Raw genomic sequence first — 21,640 nt, 5'->3', positions numbered from 1 at the left:
ATTCTATATTGCTAGAAAATTTCCCTAGAAGGAATGACGAATTCAATGGCCAGGAGTTTTTATTTTACTTTTCTTTAAAGAAAAAGCAATGAAGTTGTTTGTACAGAGCCTTGAAATTAGAACAAATCCTAGCTGATTTACCATGATTTGCTATAATATTTATCACATATAACATTAGCAATACAAGAAAATCGAAGACAAGTCTAAGAAAGAATAATGAAAGGAGACCAGCCCTCCAGCCTCATTATCAATTAAAACAAATTATAAGCTATAGAAAATAAAACAAAACAGTACTAATGCATAAACGGACAGCCAAATCAACAAGTCCAAAAATAGATTCCACTAATACAGGAATACAGTATATTATACAGCACAACAATAGAAAAATGAATTATTCAACAAGTGGCATCAGGAACTGGAGGGGTCTGTCTGGAATAAAAATAAAATTGGATCTATATCTCATAATTTATACAAAATAAATTCCAGATTAAAGATTCAAAGATATATAAGGTGAAACTATATAAATATTAGGAAACAATGATTTTTTAAAAAATCTTAGCTTGTGGTGAGCTTTTTAGAATGTATCAGAAATTGTTTTAGAAACCATAAAATAAAAGACGATCATTTAACCATACTACAATACAAAATTTCTTTTTGGCAATAAATATCTGAAAAAGTCATTCTGGTGGGTTGTAGTACTATCTTAGAGTTGTTTTAATATGCATTTCTCTGATTAATGAAGCTGAGTACTTTTCTATACATTTATTGGCCATCTGGCTTTCCTCTTTTATGAAATGTTTTTGTCCATTTTCCTATGGGTTGCCTGTGTTTTTCTTCTTGATTTGTAGGAGTTGGTTTTTTACAAATACTAGATGAGTCCTTCATCATATGTGTATATTATGACTACCTTCTCTCACCCTGTGGGTTGCCTTTCACCCTTGTGTGTGCGCCTAAGAAAAGCACTGCTGCTAGCTTTTCCTCTCTAATCTTATTCCAAAGCAGTGGCAGTGGCAAGGATGAGGAAGATGCTGCGGCCCGAGTCAGGCCCTTTCCTACCCAGCCCCTCCCCTCTGAGGCAGTAGACTATGGTGGTAATGAGACCGGCTGCCGCAGTCAGACTACCGGAGCTGTAACCCAGCAACGCCACTACCACCTGTACAACCTTAGTCAAGTTATTTATCCCCCCGATGCCTCAGCTGCCTTATCTGCAAAACGGGAACAGTAACAACTCCTAGTGTGGTAGGCAGCCTCTAAGATTGCCCCACTGATCCTTGACTCCTGGGATTTACACCCTGTGTAATCTTCTCTCTTCAGTGGAGGCTGGATTTTGTGACTGTTTCTAGACAACTGAATGTGGCAGAGGTGGTGAGATCTCAGTTCCAAGATCAGGTGGGTCTTGGCTACACCTTCTCTTACTCGCTTACTCTGAGGGAAGGCGGCTCCCATGCTGTGAGTTGCTCTTTGCAGAGGCCCAAGTGGCAAGGAACTAATGTCTCCAGCTAACAGCCAGGAGGACCTGAGGCCTGCCAACAACAAGTGAGCAGATCCACCCCCAGCTGAGCCTTACCATGAGATTGTAGTCCTAGCCGACACCTTCACTGCAGCCTGTGAGAGACCCTGAGCCAGAGCTACCCAGCTAGGCCAGGCCCAGATTCCTGATCTACAGATGTGGTGGTGATACCTGTATCAGATGGGTGATGACACATTTGTTGTTTTAAACTGCTGAGTTTTGGAGTAATTTGTTATGCAGGATTAGATAACTAATATATCACCCTTCAGAGAGTTGTGAGGATTAAAAGAAATACTACATGGAAAGCTTTGAAAAATATGCTAGGCACAGAGCAAGTGGTCAAAACATGCTGGCTCTTTTTCTATTATGGAAATAAAGTCGGACAATGCGGAAGTAATATACTCCTTCCATCATTAGCTCTGAAGGGATGGAGGAAGACCTTCCCGACTCCAAGAAGTCAGAACAGAGTGGCAACGGAATAATAAAAACCTACAAAGATATGTCAACCTGCAGAAAACTCACCACCATTGCTTACACTGTACTGACAAGATAATGACTAAAACAGTAGCAAAAGGTAGAAAAGATCAACAGAATAATAGTCATTAACTGAATCATTCTATAAACCAAAACAAAAAGACAACTATCTATAGGCAAATCCCAATATCGCAAAATATGATATCAAAATCACACATGAATTCCAAATGGTTAAAATATTCTTGCACCAAGCTCTTCCTTAAAATTATTTTTGGAAGCCTGATAAACCAACATCTTGAAGGGTAAAAATACAGCTTCTTAATTATGTAGTCATCTTACCCTCCAATATTTGGAGCACACAACCAAAAGTGACCTTTGTGTGAATGCACAAAAAGAGATGCTTTGGCAATTCTGACAATAAATTGGTTTGGATTCCTCTTCAAATATCGGCTCAGTATCCTGAAAAGAGAAAGATTTGTAAAACTTTAGGAATGGCTTGGTTGTCAATTAAAACTATCACACAATGATAAAGAAAATAAACGAAATAAAGACATCACTTGATATGTTCATCATTTTAACCCCTCATGTGAGAACCAAGGTAGTAAAAAGCAGCAAAAATACACTCTAAAAACAACCAGCCACATCGTCTTTGCTACAAAGCTACTTAACATTAAAATACTGATGAGAATCAGAGTGTCATCACTCTGGTAATAACAGATGAGAGAAGTTTGAGTAAATCCTCATTTTTGTAGCTATATGTGCTCTAGGGTTTAAAAAAAAAAAAAAAGCCACACTGATCAATTCCTCCAGTTTCTCCCAGATTCAATGTCTAAAAATTCCCTAGCTGAAGAGTCAAAAAATTGATCTGCCTTTCTTACTGATAAAAAGTAACAAGGAATTCAAGCCCAAAGAACAGAGAGAGGGGACCAAAATTGGCTTTATGTAGTTTTTGTGGTGGTTTGCTTTATTTTTGCCCTCAAGCAAACTTTTTTTTTCAATTATTTTACTGAGGTCTTATTGGTTTATAACATTATGTAATTTCAGGCGTACATTATTATACATCAGTTTCCGTATGGACTGCATCGTGCTCACCACCAACAGTCTAATTTTCATCTGTCACCATGTATACGTACTCCTTTACCCCTTTTGCCCACCCTCCAACCCCCTTCCCCTCTGGTAACCACTATCTGTTCTCTTTATCCATGTGTTTATCTTCCACATATGAGTAAAATCATATGGCGCTTGTCTTTCTCTGTCTGGCTTATTTTGCTTAACATTATACCCTCCAGGTCCATCCATGTTGTTGCAAATGGGACGATTTTGTCTTTTTTTATGGCTGAGTAGTATTCCATTGTATATATATACCACATCTTCTTTATCCATTCATCAGTTGATGGGCACTTGGGTTGCTTCCATGTCTTGGCTATCGTGAATAATGCTGCAGTGAACAGACGGGTGCATACATCTCTTTGAATTGTTGATTTCAAGTTCTTTGGATAAATACCTAGTAGTGGGATAGCTGGATCGCACAGTATTTCTATTTTTAACTTTTTGAGAAATCTCCATACTGTTTTCCATGGTGGCTGCACCAGTTTGCATTCCTACCAGCAGTGTATGAGAGTTCCTTTTTCTCCACGTCCTCTCCAACATGTGTTATTTTTTATCTTTGTAATTATAGCCATTCTGACAGGTGTAAGGTGATATCTCATTGTAGTTTTGATTTGTATTTCCCTAATAATTAGTGATATTGAACATCTTTTCATGTGCCTGTTGGCCATCTGTATATCTTTTTTGGAAAAATAAATGTCTGTTCATATCCTCTGCACATTTTTTGATCGGGTTGTTTGTTTTTTGTTGTTGAGTTGTATGAGTTGTTTATATATTTTGGAAATTAACCCCTTGTCAGATATATGTTTTGCAAACATTTTCTCCCACTTGGTGGGTTGTCTTTTCATTTGTTCATGGTTTCCTTTGCCTTGCAGAAGCTTTTCAGTCTGATGAAGTCCCATTTGTTTATTTTTTCTTTTGTTTCCCTTGCCTGAGCAGACACGGCATTCGAGGAGATGCTGCTAAGACCAATGTCAAAGAGTGTACTGGTGGGCTGGCCCCGTGGCTTAGCGGTTAAGTGCGTGCGCTCCGCTACTGGCGGCCCGGGTTCGGATCCCGGGCGCGCACCGTCGCACTGCTTCTCCGGCCATGCTGAGGCCGCGTCCCACATACAGCAACTAGAAGGATGTGCAGCTATGACATACAACTATCTACTGGGACTTTGGGGGAAAAATAAATAAATAAATAAAATTAAAAAAAAGAAAGAGTGTACTGGCTATCTTTTCTTCTAGGAGATTTATGGTTTAGGTCTTACATTCAAGTCTTTAATCCATTTTGATTTAATTTTTGTATATGGTGTAAGACAATGGTCTACTTTCATTCTTTTGCATATGGCTGTCCAGTTTTCCCAACACCATTTATTGAAGAGACTTTCCTTTCTCCATTGTATGTTCTCGGCTCCTCTGTAAAAGATTAGCTGTCCATAGACGTGTAGGTTTATTTCTGGGCTTTCAATTCTGTTCCATTGATGTGTGTGTCTGTTTTTGTGCCAGTAGCATGCTGTTTTGCTTACTATAGCTTTGTAGCGTATTTTGTAGTCAGGCATTATGATGCCTCCAGCTTTGTTCTTTTTCTTCAGGACTGTCAAGCAAACTATACTTTAACTTTAACTTAAACAGAGGCAGTTCAGGAAAGTCTCACCTCTTCCATGTTTCTCTACTTCATGTCCTGTGGAATATGTTTCTGAATTTCATATTCTTGATAGAGCAGATGTCTATCATCAAAAGTGAAAAAAATAATGCACTTGCAGAGACAGCATACTAGGGGGTCTTCTATACTATCTCAATAAGGCTACCAAAAAGGAATAGTGTTTTCCTTCCCCCTTTAAGAAAAAAAGGGAAGGGGCGTATCACTACTAAAATTTAAGACTCCATAAAAAGAAAAACAGAGAACTCACTTCCAGTCTCATTTGTCTCACCTGCATGCCACTTATTTCAGAGGTAACAATCCACACCTTCAAGATGCCCATTGCTGAGAGTGCCACCACAGTGTCTTCTAAGTCGAGAAGGAACAAGAAGTCAAGGTTACAAACACAATATGCTTTCTTTCTAAATAGTAACATGGTTCACTTTAATGAAATTGAATAACAGTATGTTTTACAATTGGCATAAAAACATAATTCAATATTTCATGAAATAACAGAAACCAGATTTTGAAACATAATAGAGATGACCAAAAATTTGGAATTCAAGGAAAAGTTGTTTCTAGCTACTCGAATTTATTTTTTTATTTCTAATCAATAAGTTTTTAATAATTTCAAATGTTCTTGATCACCATGTTAACAAAGCACTTTTATTCTTCAAAATTCACAGCTTCTAATTACTTATCATGGATGAGCACACTCACTTCATTTCTTCAAGGCACGCGTTTCCCTTTCCCACCTAGCTTGTCTGCGTTCTAGACATTTTATTGCACATTACACTCTTCATAGATTGTGATCAAGAGAAGGACACAACATAAAACCTAAATTCATAAGCTTTAGGTAAGGGAGCAGTCACAGCTCCAGGGTAATATATGTGAACTTCGAGAAGGACCCCTAGAAAGCAGTCTAACACAGGCTCCACAATGAGGGGGGTATGTGTTAAAATCACATTTTCTTCACTAATTAACCAATGGACTGCGGATAACGTAACTAACCTATTTTAAATTCAATTTGCTTATTAGTAAGCAAATATAAATGAATAACAACAGTACCTACCTTATGGGTTGTTATGAGAATTAAGACACATCACAGGTATAGCACTGAACATATCAATATAGATGAGTTATTACTCTTATTAAAAAGAACTGTTTGCTATTGAAGTAAAGCCTTATTGTATTACATAGTTCCCTAGGCAATGTAAGGCACTGGAACGTACTGATTATAATTCCATGATCCCTGTACAGAGAAGTTATAACAACTGCTCATAAAGCTCTCAATTACAATAAAAGTATGACATATCAATATATCTAAAATTCTCAAATATCCACAGACTAGAATATGGTAAACGCAGACTGAAAACTGTATGTTTGCAACATTATAAACCAATAATATTTAGAATTCTATGCACAGCACAAAAGTTTTCATCAAAGTTACATTCTATCCTGCTCAGATCATAGTGTGTACATGTATATCTCATAAATGGAAATAGTGTGACAATTCAAAATGTGCAAACTGCTTGTCACAAATATAGTCCTTTTTTAAAGAATACATTGATTGTAACTAAGATTAGAGGTGAACATGCTGATAATGAGTTCCCTATTGCCTGGAAAATGAAGATGAATCTCATTTTCACTGTTATGCTCAGGAATAAAGCAGTAGTTCTCTATTATGCATTAAAAACCTCTCCTTGAGAAGGTCCCGCATTAAAGAAGCCTGCTTAATTTTACATAACTGAACATCTCCCAAATATATTTGACCACAGAACCCTCCTTTTTCACTAATACCTATTAACAAACTTCAGAACCAATACTCTGAAGAACAGCCCTTGGGAAACACTGCAAGTCCATGTACTCTATTTTAGTTGCTTTAGTTCAGATCTGCACCGCTCTCAGCTGGGCTATTAAAATAATCTCTAAACTTGTTTGCTCCCATCTAAACCATTCTCAACCATGCCACCAAAGTGATGTTTAAAACATAAGTCCCTTCAAGCATTCCTACAGGAGATTGCCCATCATCTACAGTAGGGGCCAGCCAACTACAGCTCATAGCTCAAATCCAGCCCACTGGCTGTTTTTTATAAATAAAGTTTTATTAGAATACAGATAGGCTCATTGATTATGTATTGTCTATGGCTGCTTTTGTGCTACACTGGCAGAGTTGAGTAGCTGAAACACAGACCACATGACTTGCAAAGCCTAAAATATTTATTATTTGGTGCTTTACGGCACAAGTCTACCAACCCTGATTAACAAGGTGAAATCCAAGTTCCCTTGCTGGCACACTGGCCCTTCACGATCTGTCCCTCACCAACTTTACCAACCTCATATGTTCCTAACTCCTTCCCTCAAACTTCTTGGCCCAGAAAAAACATATTTTAGTTTCCCACACATACCTACACTGTTATTAATGCTTTTGCACCTGTGTACAAACTATTTTCTCTGCCAAAAACATCCTGATCCCTATGTCTGCCAAACAAATTCCTCCTCAATTTTCAGGTCCTAGATCAGACTTTATCTAATCTGGGCAGCCTTCCTACTTGTCCTCAAGCCCCTTCACTTCCTTCGTTAATTCGAGCCTCTCTGTGCTCTCTCTCTACCCTGTCACACTTTACATACTCAACTGCCATTTGTTTATATATCGTTCTCCCTTATTAGAATTCGAGTCCTTTCAGTAGTTCAATTCCCTGTACCCAGAAGACAGTAGGCACTCAATAAATATTTGCTGAATGGTTGTTAAATAAAGAGCTGTGTGCTGATTTCCAACCCTAGGAGGTTCTAAAGGAAAGCTTCCATAAAATTGAAGGTAGTTCACTAATGGGAGGTAGTGTAACACAGCGGTTACAGTTACAGGTCTGGAGTCCATCTGGCCACCAGTCAGCCACAGACTTGCTCTGTGATCTTAGGTAAAGACTCTACCATGCTAAACTTCACCAGTCTCCTCATCTACACAACTGATAACAACAGTACCCACCCCACTGGGTATTGTCAGAACTGATAACATATGTAAATGCTTAGCACGTGCCTGATACTGTAGGCACTCAATAAATGAAGTTCTTATGGTGGTGGTGGTGGTAGTAGATACAGAGCAGCCTTTCCAGAAAAGCACATAACCAAGAAGCCATTTGAGAGGGAAAAAATGCTCCTAAAAAGGCTTACATGAATATACATTCAATATTCAGCATTAATTATTGTTCTTTTCGAACAATTTTAGTTTTGCTTTCATGGTTGTTATAGAAAAGTTCCAAAAGAAATGAAGAAAAGATACTAGTATTTATTGAAAATCAACTATATAGCAAGCACTTACCAGGAATTTTCATTAAATTTAATTGTGTATAATTCCCTCCCTTTTCATTATCTCCATACAAAATGGAAACACTTCTTATGCCTCCTAAGCAGTGACAAAATCAGGTCTAAGAAATACACAGGTAAAACTACAGATCCTCCCACCTTACCTCCGAAGACAAGATAGTCTTCCTCCACTACAGAAAATCACCCACACGCTCTAAAACTGCCAAAGCTAGTGATCTATTCCATGGAATGGAGATAATCTAACACATTAAATCTTAATTCAATCAAAGAGTCCTTTATGGAGGTAGAAACAGACGATAAATTATTAGAGTAGTTATTTCTTAAACAGAAGAATATAATGAAATATATTCACATATGATGCATTATAGAATTCTACAGCAAACTAACCACTAAGTCATGACACTGAAGTTCCTAAAGGGCACCAGCACTGACCTTGTGTTCGATGGGATCGAATAATACTCATGGAGCTAATCCAGTCTGGAGATATCTTTGACACTAAGGAGTATAACACCTCAAGGCTGGTGGCATCCACAACAAGGATTTCAGGATAATGGCCATGGCATAAAAGCCTTCCTTCTCTCTGACTTCCAACAGAGAACTGGTAGAACTAAAAGGAAAAAAGATTTCTAAATGTTCTCCTTTACTTTAGTTACTCGATTCACATACATTCATCAAGTTTATTATGATGCTCGATTTCTTCAGTAATATTTCCAGACACGTACTATATGGTACCTATTATATGTGTCTATGTATACACATACACATACATCAAGTTACATTAATATTTCAAAATATCTAACAAAAATTATTCTTTCCTTAACCTCTTACTCTCCATTTTGAACTACTTTGGAGCAGAATTCATGATAATAATTCTTTTTTATCCTTCTGTAGCATCTAAAACAGGACTGTTGAATGAATTAATAAAACACTTGAATAAAATCAGATTCACAAATCAAAGCAAAAGGGTAGCTCAGGTGGGTCACAAAAATAATACGAATTTTACATGAATGGGAATAGGTGAGTGTAGGCTTATAATTACTAGTTATAGCCAAATAAAATTTAGAAGCAAAGATGACTGTTGTTCAAATATATTATAATCAGATGTAAATTCTGATTAATCTAAGTGTGTTATTTCAGACTAGAGTATGAGAAAACTATTTAAACCATTCTTATAGTGTGCATTTAGACTTGGTGGGAAAAAAACAGAGGAAGAACCAATACAATCATGTTATACGTGTTACTCATGCCAAGAATAACTCAAAGGATAAGATGGGTTTCCATCAACCAAAGAACAAAGGAAGAATAACTATCAAAACAAGACAAACAATTTTTCAAAGGACCTGTCTTCCAAAAAAAAGTGACTTTCTTAGGGGAATGATTCTCCTAGAGGATTTTTAGAAGGTGATGACATCAAAGATCCAGACTACTGCTTCCCAAGGGACTGGACCTTCCAAATCACACGAAGGCAAGCTAGATACAGCATAAAGAGTTATGCTGTAACCACTTCTCAACTGGAGAAATAACTAAGAAACCTGACTCCAGTCTGCTCCCACACTCATTAGTCCTATTCTCATAGCTTGTCACTGTATGTGAAGGAATACAATCTTTTCTCAACTGCAGAGTACCCTATATAAGTAGTACAACTTCTTAAACATAAACATTGATCATGGAAAGCATTAACTAAGTGTAAGGTAGCACCACTAAAACTCCACAAGAGTGTCTAATAAACTGCACACTACCACAGGGGGCACCTCTAGATCTCAAAAACTAGATCCAAAAACACAACACAGAACCTGGAGGTCCCAGGGACTGCCAGGCACTCACATATAATAATGTGATGCAGGTAGACCCATATAGGGGGAGGATGTGTCAAGGAGTAAAGGATGGGTGCAGAGAAGCAAACTTCATCAGTGTTCTTCCAACACCAGTCAGGAAAGACGTGTGCACTGCAGCCACTAGAGAAAAGCTCTCTCCTGAGGGCAGGGATACTTTATTAGACCTGCCTGACTACATGCCTCTCACTGTTCTTTAAGGTTATACTCCCAAACAACCTTCTGATTTAGCTTCCAAGACACTTTGATACTTGCAAAGAAGGTGTCCTGAATGTAGAAATAAGTTTTCCAAATATTAAAAAGAGATGCCCCCATGTGATAATTTAATAAGTTGGCATTTCCTTGTGATTTCACTTAAGTGCTAATGTCACCAAGGTTTATGATTTCTATGTATATTTAAAAATATCCTGCTTCTGGATGTGAGAGGCTGAGGATCACACGAGAAACGATGGTCACACATTAGTGAATCTGCCAAAAAACATCTTCTACTTAGAGGTGGCTGCCAATCTAAATGCAGAAGGCCTAATACAGGATCTGATAAATAGTAGGCACTGAAAATATGTTGAATAAATAAAGATACTTTTTCCTAAGATAGAAACCAAAAGTTTTTAAATCATAAAGTTATACAACAGTCAAAATACTTACATGCAATGAGTTCAAGACATTTATATATAATTCTTCAATTAAAATTAATTATCTATACAGTCAAAGAATCTACATGATTTTATTACCTCTTTTCTCTTTACATACTTTGATGATTCTTCATATAATAAAAAATAAATAATATATGCCCTTTAAATAGAAAGCATATGCCCTAACAGAATTAAACAAGCAGTTTTTAAAAGGCCTTTGTGAGGCAAGAAATAATCACTAAAGACCTATATATCACACTAACCACCACCTCCCCCAAACATTTTTCATCGCTTTTCTGATGTGTGTTAGCACAGAAGATTTTCTTGCTCAACAAATGATTTTATTTGTTTTAAAGGAGGCAGCATGACATAACAGAAAGAACACAGTCCCTAGAGTCAAATAAACCTGATTTGGGATCCTGGCACCATGAATGACTCACTGTGAGACTACGGAAAGTCATTTAATCACTCTGAGTACCAGCTTCCTTATATGTAAAATGATACACTCCTATTTAATTTGTAAGGATGTGAGGAGGACTAAATGAAATAACATATAAGAAATGCCTATCCATTATTTGCTCAATAAATGTGAGTTCTCTTCTCTTCCCTCTCCTTCCTCATTGAGAACATAAATCAGATTTCTATATACTTCATAATTTTCCCAACACTCAACACAGTAAATCATGAGTGAATTGAAGCACAAAGAACTTGACAATTATGAAAGAGTAAGAAAGAATACCATGAATGTAAGAAACTATAAACTCCTGTAAATTCCTGTGTAAGCCAGGCATATGAAATGGCCATTTCTTCTACAGAGTTGGAAAGTCAAAAAATGTACCCAAGGACCAATTGCACAAGCAATAAAAAGGATATGATCCAAAAAGTGGACTGTGTCAATCACAAATGGGATCACAAAGGCTTTAGCAAGAGAGAATTCCATTAGTTAGGATCTAGAGCCCTAACCCAACTAGTAAAGGGGCTCTGACTTGGGTAACCAGGATAGCCAGAAACAGCAGAAGCAGCAGTGGCAATTGGCTTACCCTATGTCTTTCCCCATTAGTCTCCTCTACTTTATTTTCTTCCTCCAGTATACCATCTTCTGAGGAATGCTTTTACTACTCTAATTCTAGTCTTCTTGCCTTATTATCCTTCCCAGCCCATTTTTCCTCTAAAAATACAGGCTCAATATTTTAAAAACATTTTTAAAATTGTGTATCTGTAATAAATTGCATGGACTTGGACATTTACAGAAATAGATACTAACCTGTATGCCAGTATGAGTGCAGGCTAATTTTGTAAATTCAATACATCTGCCATCATTCACATCCCAGAGGCACATCTCTCTATAAAACAAAATAATAGCTAACTTTAAATCTGACTTTTAAAAGCACTGTTTAACTTTGTCACAGGGGTTTAAAATTAATCTTCCATTAAAACTGACATATTTCAGAAAAAGTAGTACATAGTCATTATCGCTGTTTGTCAAAAATGCTGGTCCTCCCACCCACCATCCTAAACTCCCCTCCAACCTGCCCACCCCACCTTGATCCAAAGTCTTGCTGGGCACATGGTAGGACTGCATTTCCTAGCTCCTTTTTGGTTGGAGGAGTCTTGTGAGTAGTTCTCATCAGCCACAACTGATATGAGGCCCACTAGGACCGATATGAGGCCCTCCAGAACTCTCTTCTCTGCCTCCATTCCAGATAGTGGCTGCTTCAGAGAGTGGTTTCTCCCTTACCCTCAACCTCAAAGCGAAGATAATTACAAAGCAGAGCAGAGTCCCAAGTGATATACGAGGGGCAAGTGACAAAAACAAGAAATAAACTTTTAACTTAAACCACTGAGATTTTCCACTGGTTATCAACATAGCTAGAAAATTTAGCACTGCAAAAAACAAATAAAATTTAGAGTCAACTGAATACCAAACCTTTGCAAATTAAATACAGTATTCCAGTTTTGATTCTGTATTGATTGCAGAAGTTTTATTGAGTGCACACAAAAAAGCTTTATCTAAAACTAAAGATACAACATTCAAAATCAGAAATGTCAATATGCCTTGTCTTTTAAAGAAATAAACCTCAGATTTATTTAACAGAAGACGATACTAATAAAATGCAATGATCTTGATATTATTTGGGTTTTTTTTAAGATGCCCTTTCCTATATCTCACATGGTATGAAACAATTTTTCAATGGACACCCAATCTATTTAGAATTGCATTCTAACGTGAATTAGCCTTTAACTTACCAAAAGGTACCATATTTTTACCTGATGCTGCCTCTTCTTGTTCCAAACAGCGATATAAGGTTCTTTTCAAATTCATAAATTATGAGGGGTAGACAGGACAATTTCTTAAATAATTCTCTTCCAGTTCTCCAACTCTCTTCAATAACATATTGTGTAAATACACAATTTTCTAAGCACCAAAAAAGTTTTTAAAACTCCTCACACTCTGGACCCTACAACTACTGTCCAATGACCTAGCTCTCCAAAAGCAAGTTATTTTCTGAGACTTAGGAATATATATAGTTATGTTAGTGTATTAACATACATCAATATAACTATGAACTTTTGCGCGGCTTCATCTTCCAAATTTACACTAGCCTAGCATCATTCAGGTTTTTTAAAACTCTCAAAGCTGTCTGCCAACTCAATAAAAATGCCATGGGGATTAATGATCACACTTTAACTTTTATGGTACTCTGAGTTTCTCAAGAGCATGGCAAAAACATAATCATAAATTAAAATAAAAGTATTATAAAAATTATTAATAAAGATAAAATTCACATTTTAAAAACCATATTTCAAATATCTTTCTTTAGGCTGAGATAACCAAAGCATTCATTTAAAAGATATTCCAGGGGCCAGCCCTGCGGCGTAGCGCTTAAGAGCGCGCACTCTGCTGCTGGTGGCCCGGGTTCGGATACCAGGCGCGCACCAATGCACTGCTTGTCAAGCCATGCTGTGGTGGCGTCCCATATAAAATACAGGAAGATGGGCACGGATGTTAGCCCAGGGCCAGTCTTCCTCATCAAAAAGAGGAGGATTGGCACGATGTTAGCTCAGAGCTGATCTTCCTCACAAAAAAATAAAAATAAAAGATATTCCAAAGGAAAAAAAAAATTCCCTACTTACTAATACACTGTTACTATTTGCAATAAAGACTTATGAGGAAAAACTGTGAATAAGAAAATACTTACCCACTTTCAGATGCACTCACAATATACTGTTTGTCACTAGAAGCACAAGCTTTAGACAAACAAGTGATTGAAGCTGTATGACCAAACAGCAGTGCTCGAGGATTAACCTAGAAATACAAAAATATGGTGATGTAAGTACCAAATTTTTAAAAATTAATCTTCTTTAGGAATCTTCTTAAATATTTAATATAAATATACAGATATAGATTTGAGAAGAATTGCTCAGATCACCCAAAACTAAGAGCAGCAAAACAGTGACTCCCATCCACTTAATGCTCACAGTCACCCTACCAACTAGTTCTGAGGTCAATATCAGAACACCAAGAGGTGACATTACTTGCCTAATATCATGCAGAGAGGGATGGAATCAGGATTCAAACCAGGACAGTCCTAAGCACTAAGCTATAGTATATTGAGAAACCAGGTTAAAAATGTGAATTAGTGTATAAAGTAATCTGACCTCACTTACTTTTTAAACAATACCTTCACTGATGTGAAAGCACATTTAAAGTCTCTAGATTGCCATCCACAAACACAAAAAATAGAGGACAGGTACCCTCCCAAATGTTGATATCAATGTCAACTGTCAAGATAAGAATGACCTTCACAAACTAATGACTTAGTGACATAGTGCCTTGCAAAAAGGACAGCTTAATACTCACTATTTTAAACTAGTCTGGCAATCAGCCCCTAAAATTTATCTACTTTGTATCACATGGCATGCTATTACTTCAGGATATATTTTTAATTAAATATTTAATACATGCAATAATATTTATAACATATGTATAAGATATAAAGAATACATTGAATAGCAACATACCTAATACCCAGTTAAAAAAATACAATATGAGTAATACCTTTAAAGCCCCTTTGTACCCATCATTGTGTCCATCTCGCAAACAATTTACCCTAATTTATTAGGAAAGCTAAATTGTTCAAAATTAAATATTCCATGGAAAGAGTATTGAGATTGTTCTATAGTCCTGGTATGTGACAACTGAAGAGATTTTCCAAATCAAATTCATCTTGGCCATTCTTTGCATAGTTATAATTAATTATGATTAGAATAGGCCTAGAAAGTTTCCTCATACATCCAAAATTTTCTCATACATCCAACCCACCTCTATACTGAGAATCAGTATCCTTCCACTGGAAAAAATGCTCTTGGTCAATTCTTAATTTCCTCCAAAAAGCAAATTTAGCAATAGTTCATTTTATTTTCCAATAGAAAATTCCATTTTCAGCCATAATAGAGTAACTAGAATTGGACTTGACTCCCACTATAATCAGGAAAACTGAACAAAAATATTTGAATGAAGGATAAAAATCACATGAACATCTCAATAGATGCAAAAAGCATTTGACAAAATGTAATATCCATCCATGGTTAAAAATTCTCAATAAATTGAGTACAGAAGGAATGTACCACAACATAATAAAGGCCATATATTACAGACCCACAGCTAACATCATACTCAACAGTAAAAAGCTGAAAGTCTTTCCTCTAAAATCAGGAACAAGACAAGGATGTCCACTCTCATCACTTCTATGTAACACAGTACTGGAAGTCCTAGCCAGAGAAATCAGGCAAGAAAAATAAACAAAAGGCGTCCAAATTGGAATGTAAGAAGTAAAACTGTCTCTGTTTGCAGAAGACATGGTCTTATATTTAGAAAATCCTGAAGACTCCACAAAAGACTGTTAGAACTAATCAATGAATTCAGTCAAGTTGCAGGATACAAAATCAACATACAAAATTCAGTTGTGTTTCTATATACTAACAACAAGATATCTGAAAGAGAAATTAAGAAAGCAATCCCATTTATGATACCATCAAAAGGAATAAAATACTTAGGAATAAATTTAACCAAGGAGGTGAAAGATCTGTACACTGAAAATTATAAGACACTGATGAAAGAAATGGGAGAAGACAAATAAATGGAAAGATATCCTTTGTCCTTGGATTGGAAGAATTAATATTGTTAAAATGTTCATACTACCCAAAGTGATCTAGAGATTCAATGAAATCCTACCAAAATTCCAATGGCATTTTCAAAAAAATAGAAAAAACTATCCTAAAATTCATGTGGAACCACAAAAGACCCCAAGTAGCCAAAACAATCTTGAGGAAGAAGAACAAAGTTGGAGGCCTCACACTTCCTGATTTCAAACGATATTACAAAGCTATAGTAATCAAAACAATATGGTACTGGTATAAAAATAGACACACAGACCAATGGAACAAAACAGAGACCCCAGGGGCCGGCCCGTGGCGTAGCAGTTAAGTGCGCGCGCTCCGCTGCTGGCGGCCCAGGTTCGGATCTCGGGTGCACACCGATGCACCACTTGTCAGGCCATGCTGTGGCGGTGTCCCATATAAAAAGTGGAGGAAGATGGGCACAGATGTTAGGCCAGGGCTAGTCTTCCCCAGCAAAAATAGGAGGATTGGCATGGATGTTAGCTCAGGGCTGGTCTTCCTTACAAAAAAAAAAAAAAAAAATAGAGACCTCAGAAATAAACCCATGCATATACAGTCAACTATTTGGTAAGGGCACCAAAACACACAGTGTGGAAAGGAGAGTCTCTTTATAAAGGCTACTGGGAAAACTGGATATCCACATGCAAAAGAACGAAAGTGGACCCCTATCTTACACCATTCTCAAAAATTAACTTGAAATAGATTAAAGACTTAAAAGTAAGATCCAAAAATGTAAAACTCCTAAAAGGGAACACAGGGGAAAAGTTCCTTGACATGGGTCTTGGCAATGATTTTTTGGATATGACACCAAAAGAACAGGCAACAAAAGCTGAAATAAACAAGCGGGCTGCATCAAACTAAAAAGCATACAGCAAAAGAAACCAGCAACAAAATGAAAACGCAACCTACAAAACGTGAAAAAATATTTGCAAATCATGTATCTGATAAGCAGTTAATATCCAAAATACATAAGAACTCATACAACTCAATAGCAAAAAACAGGCAAAGGACACGAATAGACATTTTTCTAAAGAAGGCATACAAATGGCCAATAGGTCATGAAAAAATGCTTTATCACTAATATTCAGGGAAATACAAATCAAAACTACAGTGAGATATAACCTTACACCTGTTAGGATGACTATTATCAAGAAGACAGAGGAGATAAATGTTGGCAAGGATGCAGAGAAAAAGGAACCTTTTACACTGTTGATGGGAATGTAAATTGGTACAGCCATTAGGAAAAACAGCACAGAGGTTCCTCAAAAAACTAAAAATAGAACTATCATATGATCCAACAATCCCATTTCTGGGTATATACCCACAGGATCTGAAATCATGATTGTGAAGAGATCTGCACTCTCATGTTCACTGCAGCATTAATCACAATAGCCCAGATATGGAAACAACCTAAGTGTCTGTCAACAAGTGAAGGGATAAAGAAAAAGGAGTATACATACACACAACGGAATATTATTCAGCTATAAGAAACAAGGAAATCCTGCCTTTTGCAACAACGTGGATGACCCCAGAGGGCATTATGCTAAGTGAAATAAATCAGACAGAGAAAGACAAATATTGTATGGTATCCCTTACATGTGAGGGGGAAAAAAAAAGCCAATCTCATAGAAACAGAGATTAGAATGGTGGTTGCCAGGGTCTGGAGGGAGAGGGAAATGGGAAGATGTAGATCAAAGTTACAAACTTTCAGTTTATAAGACGAATAACTTTTAAGGATCTAATGTATTGTGACTACAGTCAATAATTTGTTATTGTATATTTCAAACCTGATGAGTAGGTCTTGAGCATCTTACCACCAAAAAGAATAAAAAGTTATCTATGTGAGGTGATGGATATGTTAATTAACTTGTTCTTGGTAATTATTTCACAATTTATATCAAATCATCACATTGTAACTTAAAATATATAAATTTATTTGTCAATTATTCCCCAATAAAGCTGAAAAAAAAGGACTGTAAAAAAATAAATATAAGAAAACTACAACAAAAAAAAGAAAGAAAACAGAGGGCCAGGGAACACTTCCTAACTCATTTTATATGGCTAGAATTATTCTGATAACAAAATCAGACAAAAGTGTTACAAGAAAACTCCAGACCAATAAAACTCATAAACCAAGACAAACCAAACCAAAGAAAAATAATAATAATAATAATAATAATATATTAAATCAAATCCAGCAATATATAAAATAATACATCATGACCACATGGGGCTTACACCCTGGGAATACAAGGTTAATTTAATATTGGAAAAACAGTCAGATTCACAATATCAAGAGAAAAAAGGAGATAAACCATATGATCATCTTGAAAGATACAGAAAAAGCATTTTACAAAATTCAAAATCATTCATTATACAAACCCCCAGCAAACTAAGAATGAAAGGGAAGTTACTCAACCTGATAAAAGGCATCTATGAAAAACCTAATGCAGGCCAGCACTAGCGGCCTAGTGGTTAAGTTCGGTGCACGCCACTTTGGCGGCCCAGGTTCGGTTCCCAGGCGTGGACATACGCCACTCATCTGTCATGCTGTGGCAGCAGCTCACATACCGAAAGAGGAATATTGGCAGTGGATATTAACTCAGGGAAAATCTTCCTCAGCAAAAAAAAAAAAAAAAAAAGAAAAAGAAAGAAAGAAAGAAAAAGAAAAAGAAAAACCTAACACTAACATCACACTTAATAGTGAAAGACTGAATGCGTTCCCTTCAAGAGTAGGAGCATGGCAAGGGTGTCCAATCCCTTCAAGATTCATCACTGTACTGCAAGTCTTAATCAGCAATAAGGCAAGTAATTGCCTACCATGCAAGAAAAAGTAAAAAATGGCATACATACTGTAAAGGAAGAAGTAAAACTACCTTTATTCACAGACAACATAATCAGATATAAAGAAAATCCTAAGGAATCTAGAAAAAAACTCTATTGGAACCAGTAAGTGAATACAGCACAGTCACTGTACACAAGTCAAAATACTAAAAAGCAACTGTATTTCTAAATATTGGCAAGGAACAATTGTAAAATAAAACATATATGGCTCTGCCATCCACTGTCAGATGAAAGCAAAAATTGTGTAAATGCAATTATGACTCTGATTATGTTTTCATAAGTACAAAGTCAGATAAAAAATAGAAAGGTTTAAGATAATATTTTCATAAATCGACATTTTTCTTTAATGAACAGAAACTCATTTAATTCATTAAATAGAAGTTTTCTGGAGGTTAGAGAAAAAAAGAAAAAGATGGCTTTAAGAAATTGCTCTGAATGACCACTAAGTGACAGAGGAAGATTAATTGTGATACAGAGATAATCAACCAAAAATGCATCTGTGCCTAGTATCAATGCTAGATCACAACTATAAAGTCTTAACATCAAGAAACTTACAGAGAAAATAAGTAATAATATAATCATAGGAAAAAATAAATATATGGTATGCCATATTTATACCTTTTATTTCTATCTCACCAGATTCCATAAAAATTTGTAGTCATAGTTATTAACTAAACATTTCACACATAATCAATACAAAGAAATATCAAAAAATAATCTGTTCAACCAATTCATAAAGACCACTCATCTTCAAATACCACACAGTTCAAAAGTGACAGTTATCAAGTTATCAGTGACAAAGCAAGATGATTAGAATAAAAAGATGTGACGTGTCAGTTCTTAAGAGTAAACAGTAACACCAATGTTCCAATCCGGGACCTCGAGGCTAGGTCTATAGTCAGCCATTGTTAAGCACTCCTTTTTTTTTCCCTTCCCTTTAGCTTTCTTTTTTCTTTCTACTACCTGAGGTGCTATAACTACCATTCATTAAATAAATCCTTACTATGTGCCAGCACTGTGATAACTGCTTACTACACCAGCCTTCATAGAATCCTTATCACAACTCTGTGGTGGTCTGTATTTTAAACATGGTGAGACTTAGGCACAAAATGGTTAAGTAAACTGCCCAAAGTCACACAATAGAATGACCAAGATTCAAGATAAGTTTGCCCGTCTCCAAAGGCTGAGCTCTTACCATAACATTTTACTTTTTTCATCAATGCCATGGATTATATTATTCTCTGTATAGATCTGTTTCCCTACTAGAATGAAAGCATCATGAAGCTAGGAACCAGTCTCATAATACCCAGTAGCTTTATAGGTAGTGGAAGCTTACAAATATTGCATTTAAGAGACAGTATCTGCATCAACAGGTTTCCTCCTTTACTCTTACCACCACCTCTCTAGGTACTCACTAAACTACTGCTTCTGCAATTTCTCTCAGATGTTTGATTACCACCATGGTAGGCCAGGGTGACCTTTTTCACAGGTAAAAGGAGATCAAAGACGGTTGGCAAAAGTTCTAGCTACAGTTTTGAATCCTTTCCTAGTAAAACAAGGGAAGATACCATGACCTCAAGAGAAGGCATTTGTGCCTCCTCTGTGAATGTTACGTGTCTTCTTATTGGTCCTTCAAGGGCATACGTAGCTGCTAGAAAATATAATACTTAAGAAGAGCACTAGCGGGCTCTGCACCCACGGGCTCTGCACCCGCAGTTCAACCAAATGCAGATCGAAAGGCCTACAATGGTTGCGTCTGTACCGAACACGCACAGACTTTTTTTTCTTGTCACTATTCCCTGAACAAGACAGTATAACAACTATTTACATACTATTTACATCGTATTAGGTATTATAAGTAATCTAGAGATGATTTAAAGTATATAGGAGGATGTGCATATATTATTTGCAAATACTATGCCATTTTGACAAGGGACTTGAGCATCTGCAGATTTGGGCATCTGCAGTGGATCCTGGAACCAATCTCCCATGGATACTGAGGGATGACTGTATATCAAAAGACAGTAACCAAGCCACCTTTTATCTAGCCTTCTTTTCCCCTAGGTAAATAATATAATTCCCTTAATATCTTTCAAAAGATGTATTTCTCTCCTAGTTCCCCCACCTCTCACTACCCCTGCAGTCACTTTTATCCCTCTTACTTGAACTTAAATAAATATAACATTCTAGTGAAATCTATGCAAAAAATTCAATGAAAGAATTTTCTCTCATATTTCACGTCAGTCTTATTGCTTGTAATCATTCCAGTAAAACATAGTGTGATTTTTTTTCCTCATCACTATACTGCTGATTCATATTTAGTTTGCTAATCAATCCTGAAGGCACATCACATTCTACAACATTCATTTCCAATTACTTTCCAACCTGTATACCGAGCCTTCAGGCCATCCAAACGTGCAAATCATTTTTCCAGTTCTAGCAATTCCCTGCCTAGGTGTATACCTAAGAGCAATGAAAACATATGTCCACGCAAAAACTCATACACAAACGTTCGTAGCAACATCATTCAGTATGGGCAAAAGTGAAATCAACCCAAATGCCCATCAACTGACAGACAGATAAAACGTAGTATACCCATACAATGGAATATCACTTAGCCCTTGAAATGAAGTACTGATACATGCTACAACATGGATGAACCCTAAACATATTATGTTAAGTGAAAAAAGTCAGTCACAAAAAACCCACATATTAAATGATTCCATTTATATGAAATGTCCAGAATAGGCAAACCTATAGAGACAGAAAATAGATTAGTGGTTGCCTCATGGAGAATGGGGATACTGGGGGTGACAGCTAAAGAGCACAGGGTTTGTTTTTGAGGAAATGAAAATGTTCTAAAGTTGACTGTAGTAATGGTTGCACAACTCTGTGAACATACTGAAGATCATTAAATTGTACACTTTATTTTTTTAAATTCAATTTATTTAAACTAAAAAAACCCCACAAAAAACAGTTCACCCATTTCTCCCACCCTTCACCTCCTGCCTCTGGCAACCACCAATCTATACTCTATATCTATGAGCTTGTCTTTTTTTTAATATATATTTTTTTAGATTCCACATATACGAGAGATCATACAGTACTTT

At 36.4% G+C, this 21,640-nt stretch overlaps 1 protein-coding gene across 6 annotated transcripts in view; it reads right to left on the bottom strand.

The window, feature by feature from the left end:
- WDR7 (WD repeat domain 7) overlaps positions 1-21,640 on the bottom strand; it is a 361,544-nt gene that overhangs the window by 316,927 nt on the left and 22,977 nt on the right. For all 6 annotated transcript variants that reach the window (XM_087439267.1, XM_087439266.1, XM_087439270.1 and 3 more), the window contains 5 exons: positions 13,706-13,812; positions 11,770-11,848; positions 8,474-8,648; positions 5,010-5,086; positions 2,324-2,443 (listed from right to left, as the gene is read on the bottom strand). In XM_087439267.1, the coding sequence (XP_087295393.1) occupies positions 2,324-2,443; positions 5,010-5,086; positions 8,474-8,648; positions 11,770-11,848; positions 13,706-13,812 (558 nt within the window). The remainder of the gene's footprint in view (positions 1-2,323; positions 2,444-5,009; positions 5,087-8,473; positions 8,649-11,769; positions 11,849-13,705; positions 13,813-21,640) is intronic.

The sequence above is a fragment of the Ceratotherium simum genome, chromosome 14 (genome assembly GCF_057802395.1).
Source record: "Ceratotherium simum simum isolate JZ-2026a chromosome 14, ASM5780239v1, whole genome shotgun sequence".
Taxonomy (NCBI): Eukaryota; Metazoa; Chordata; class Mammalia; order Perissodactyla; family Rhinocerotidae; genus Ceratotherium; species Ceratotherium simum.
Note: the sequence above shows the minus strand (reverse complement) of the source record. Positions and strands in the feature narration are given on the sequence as shown.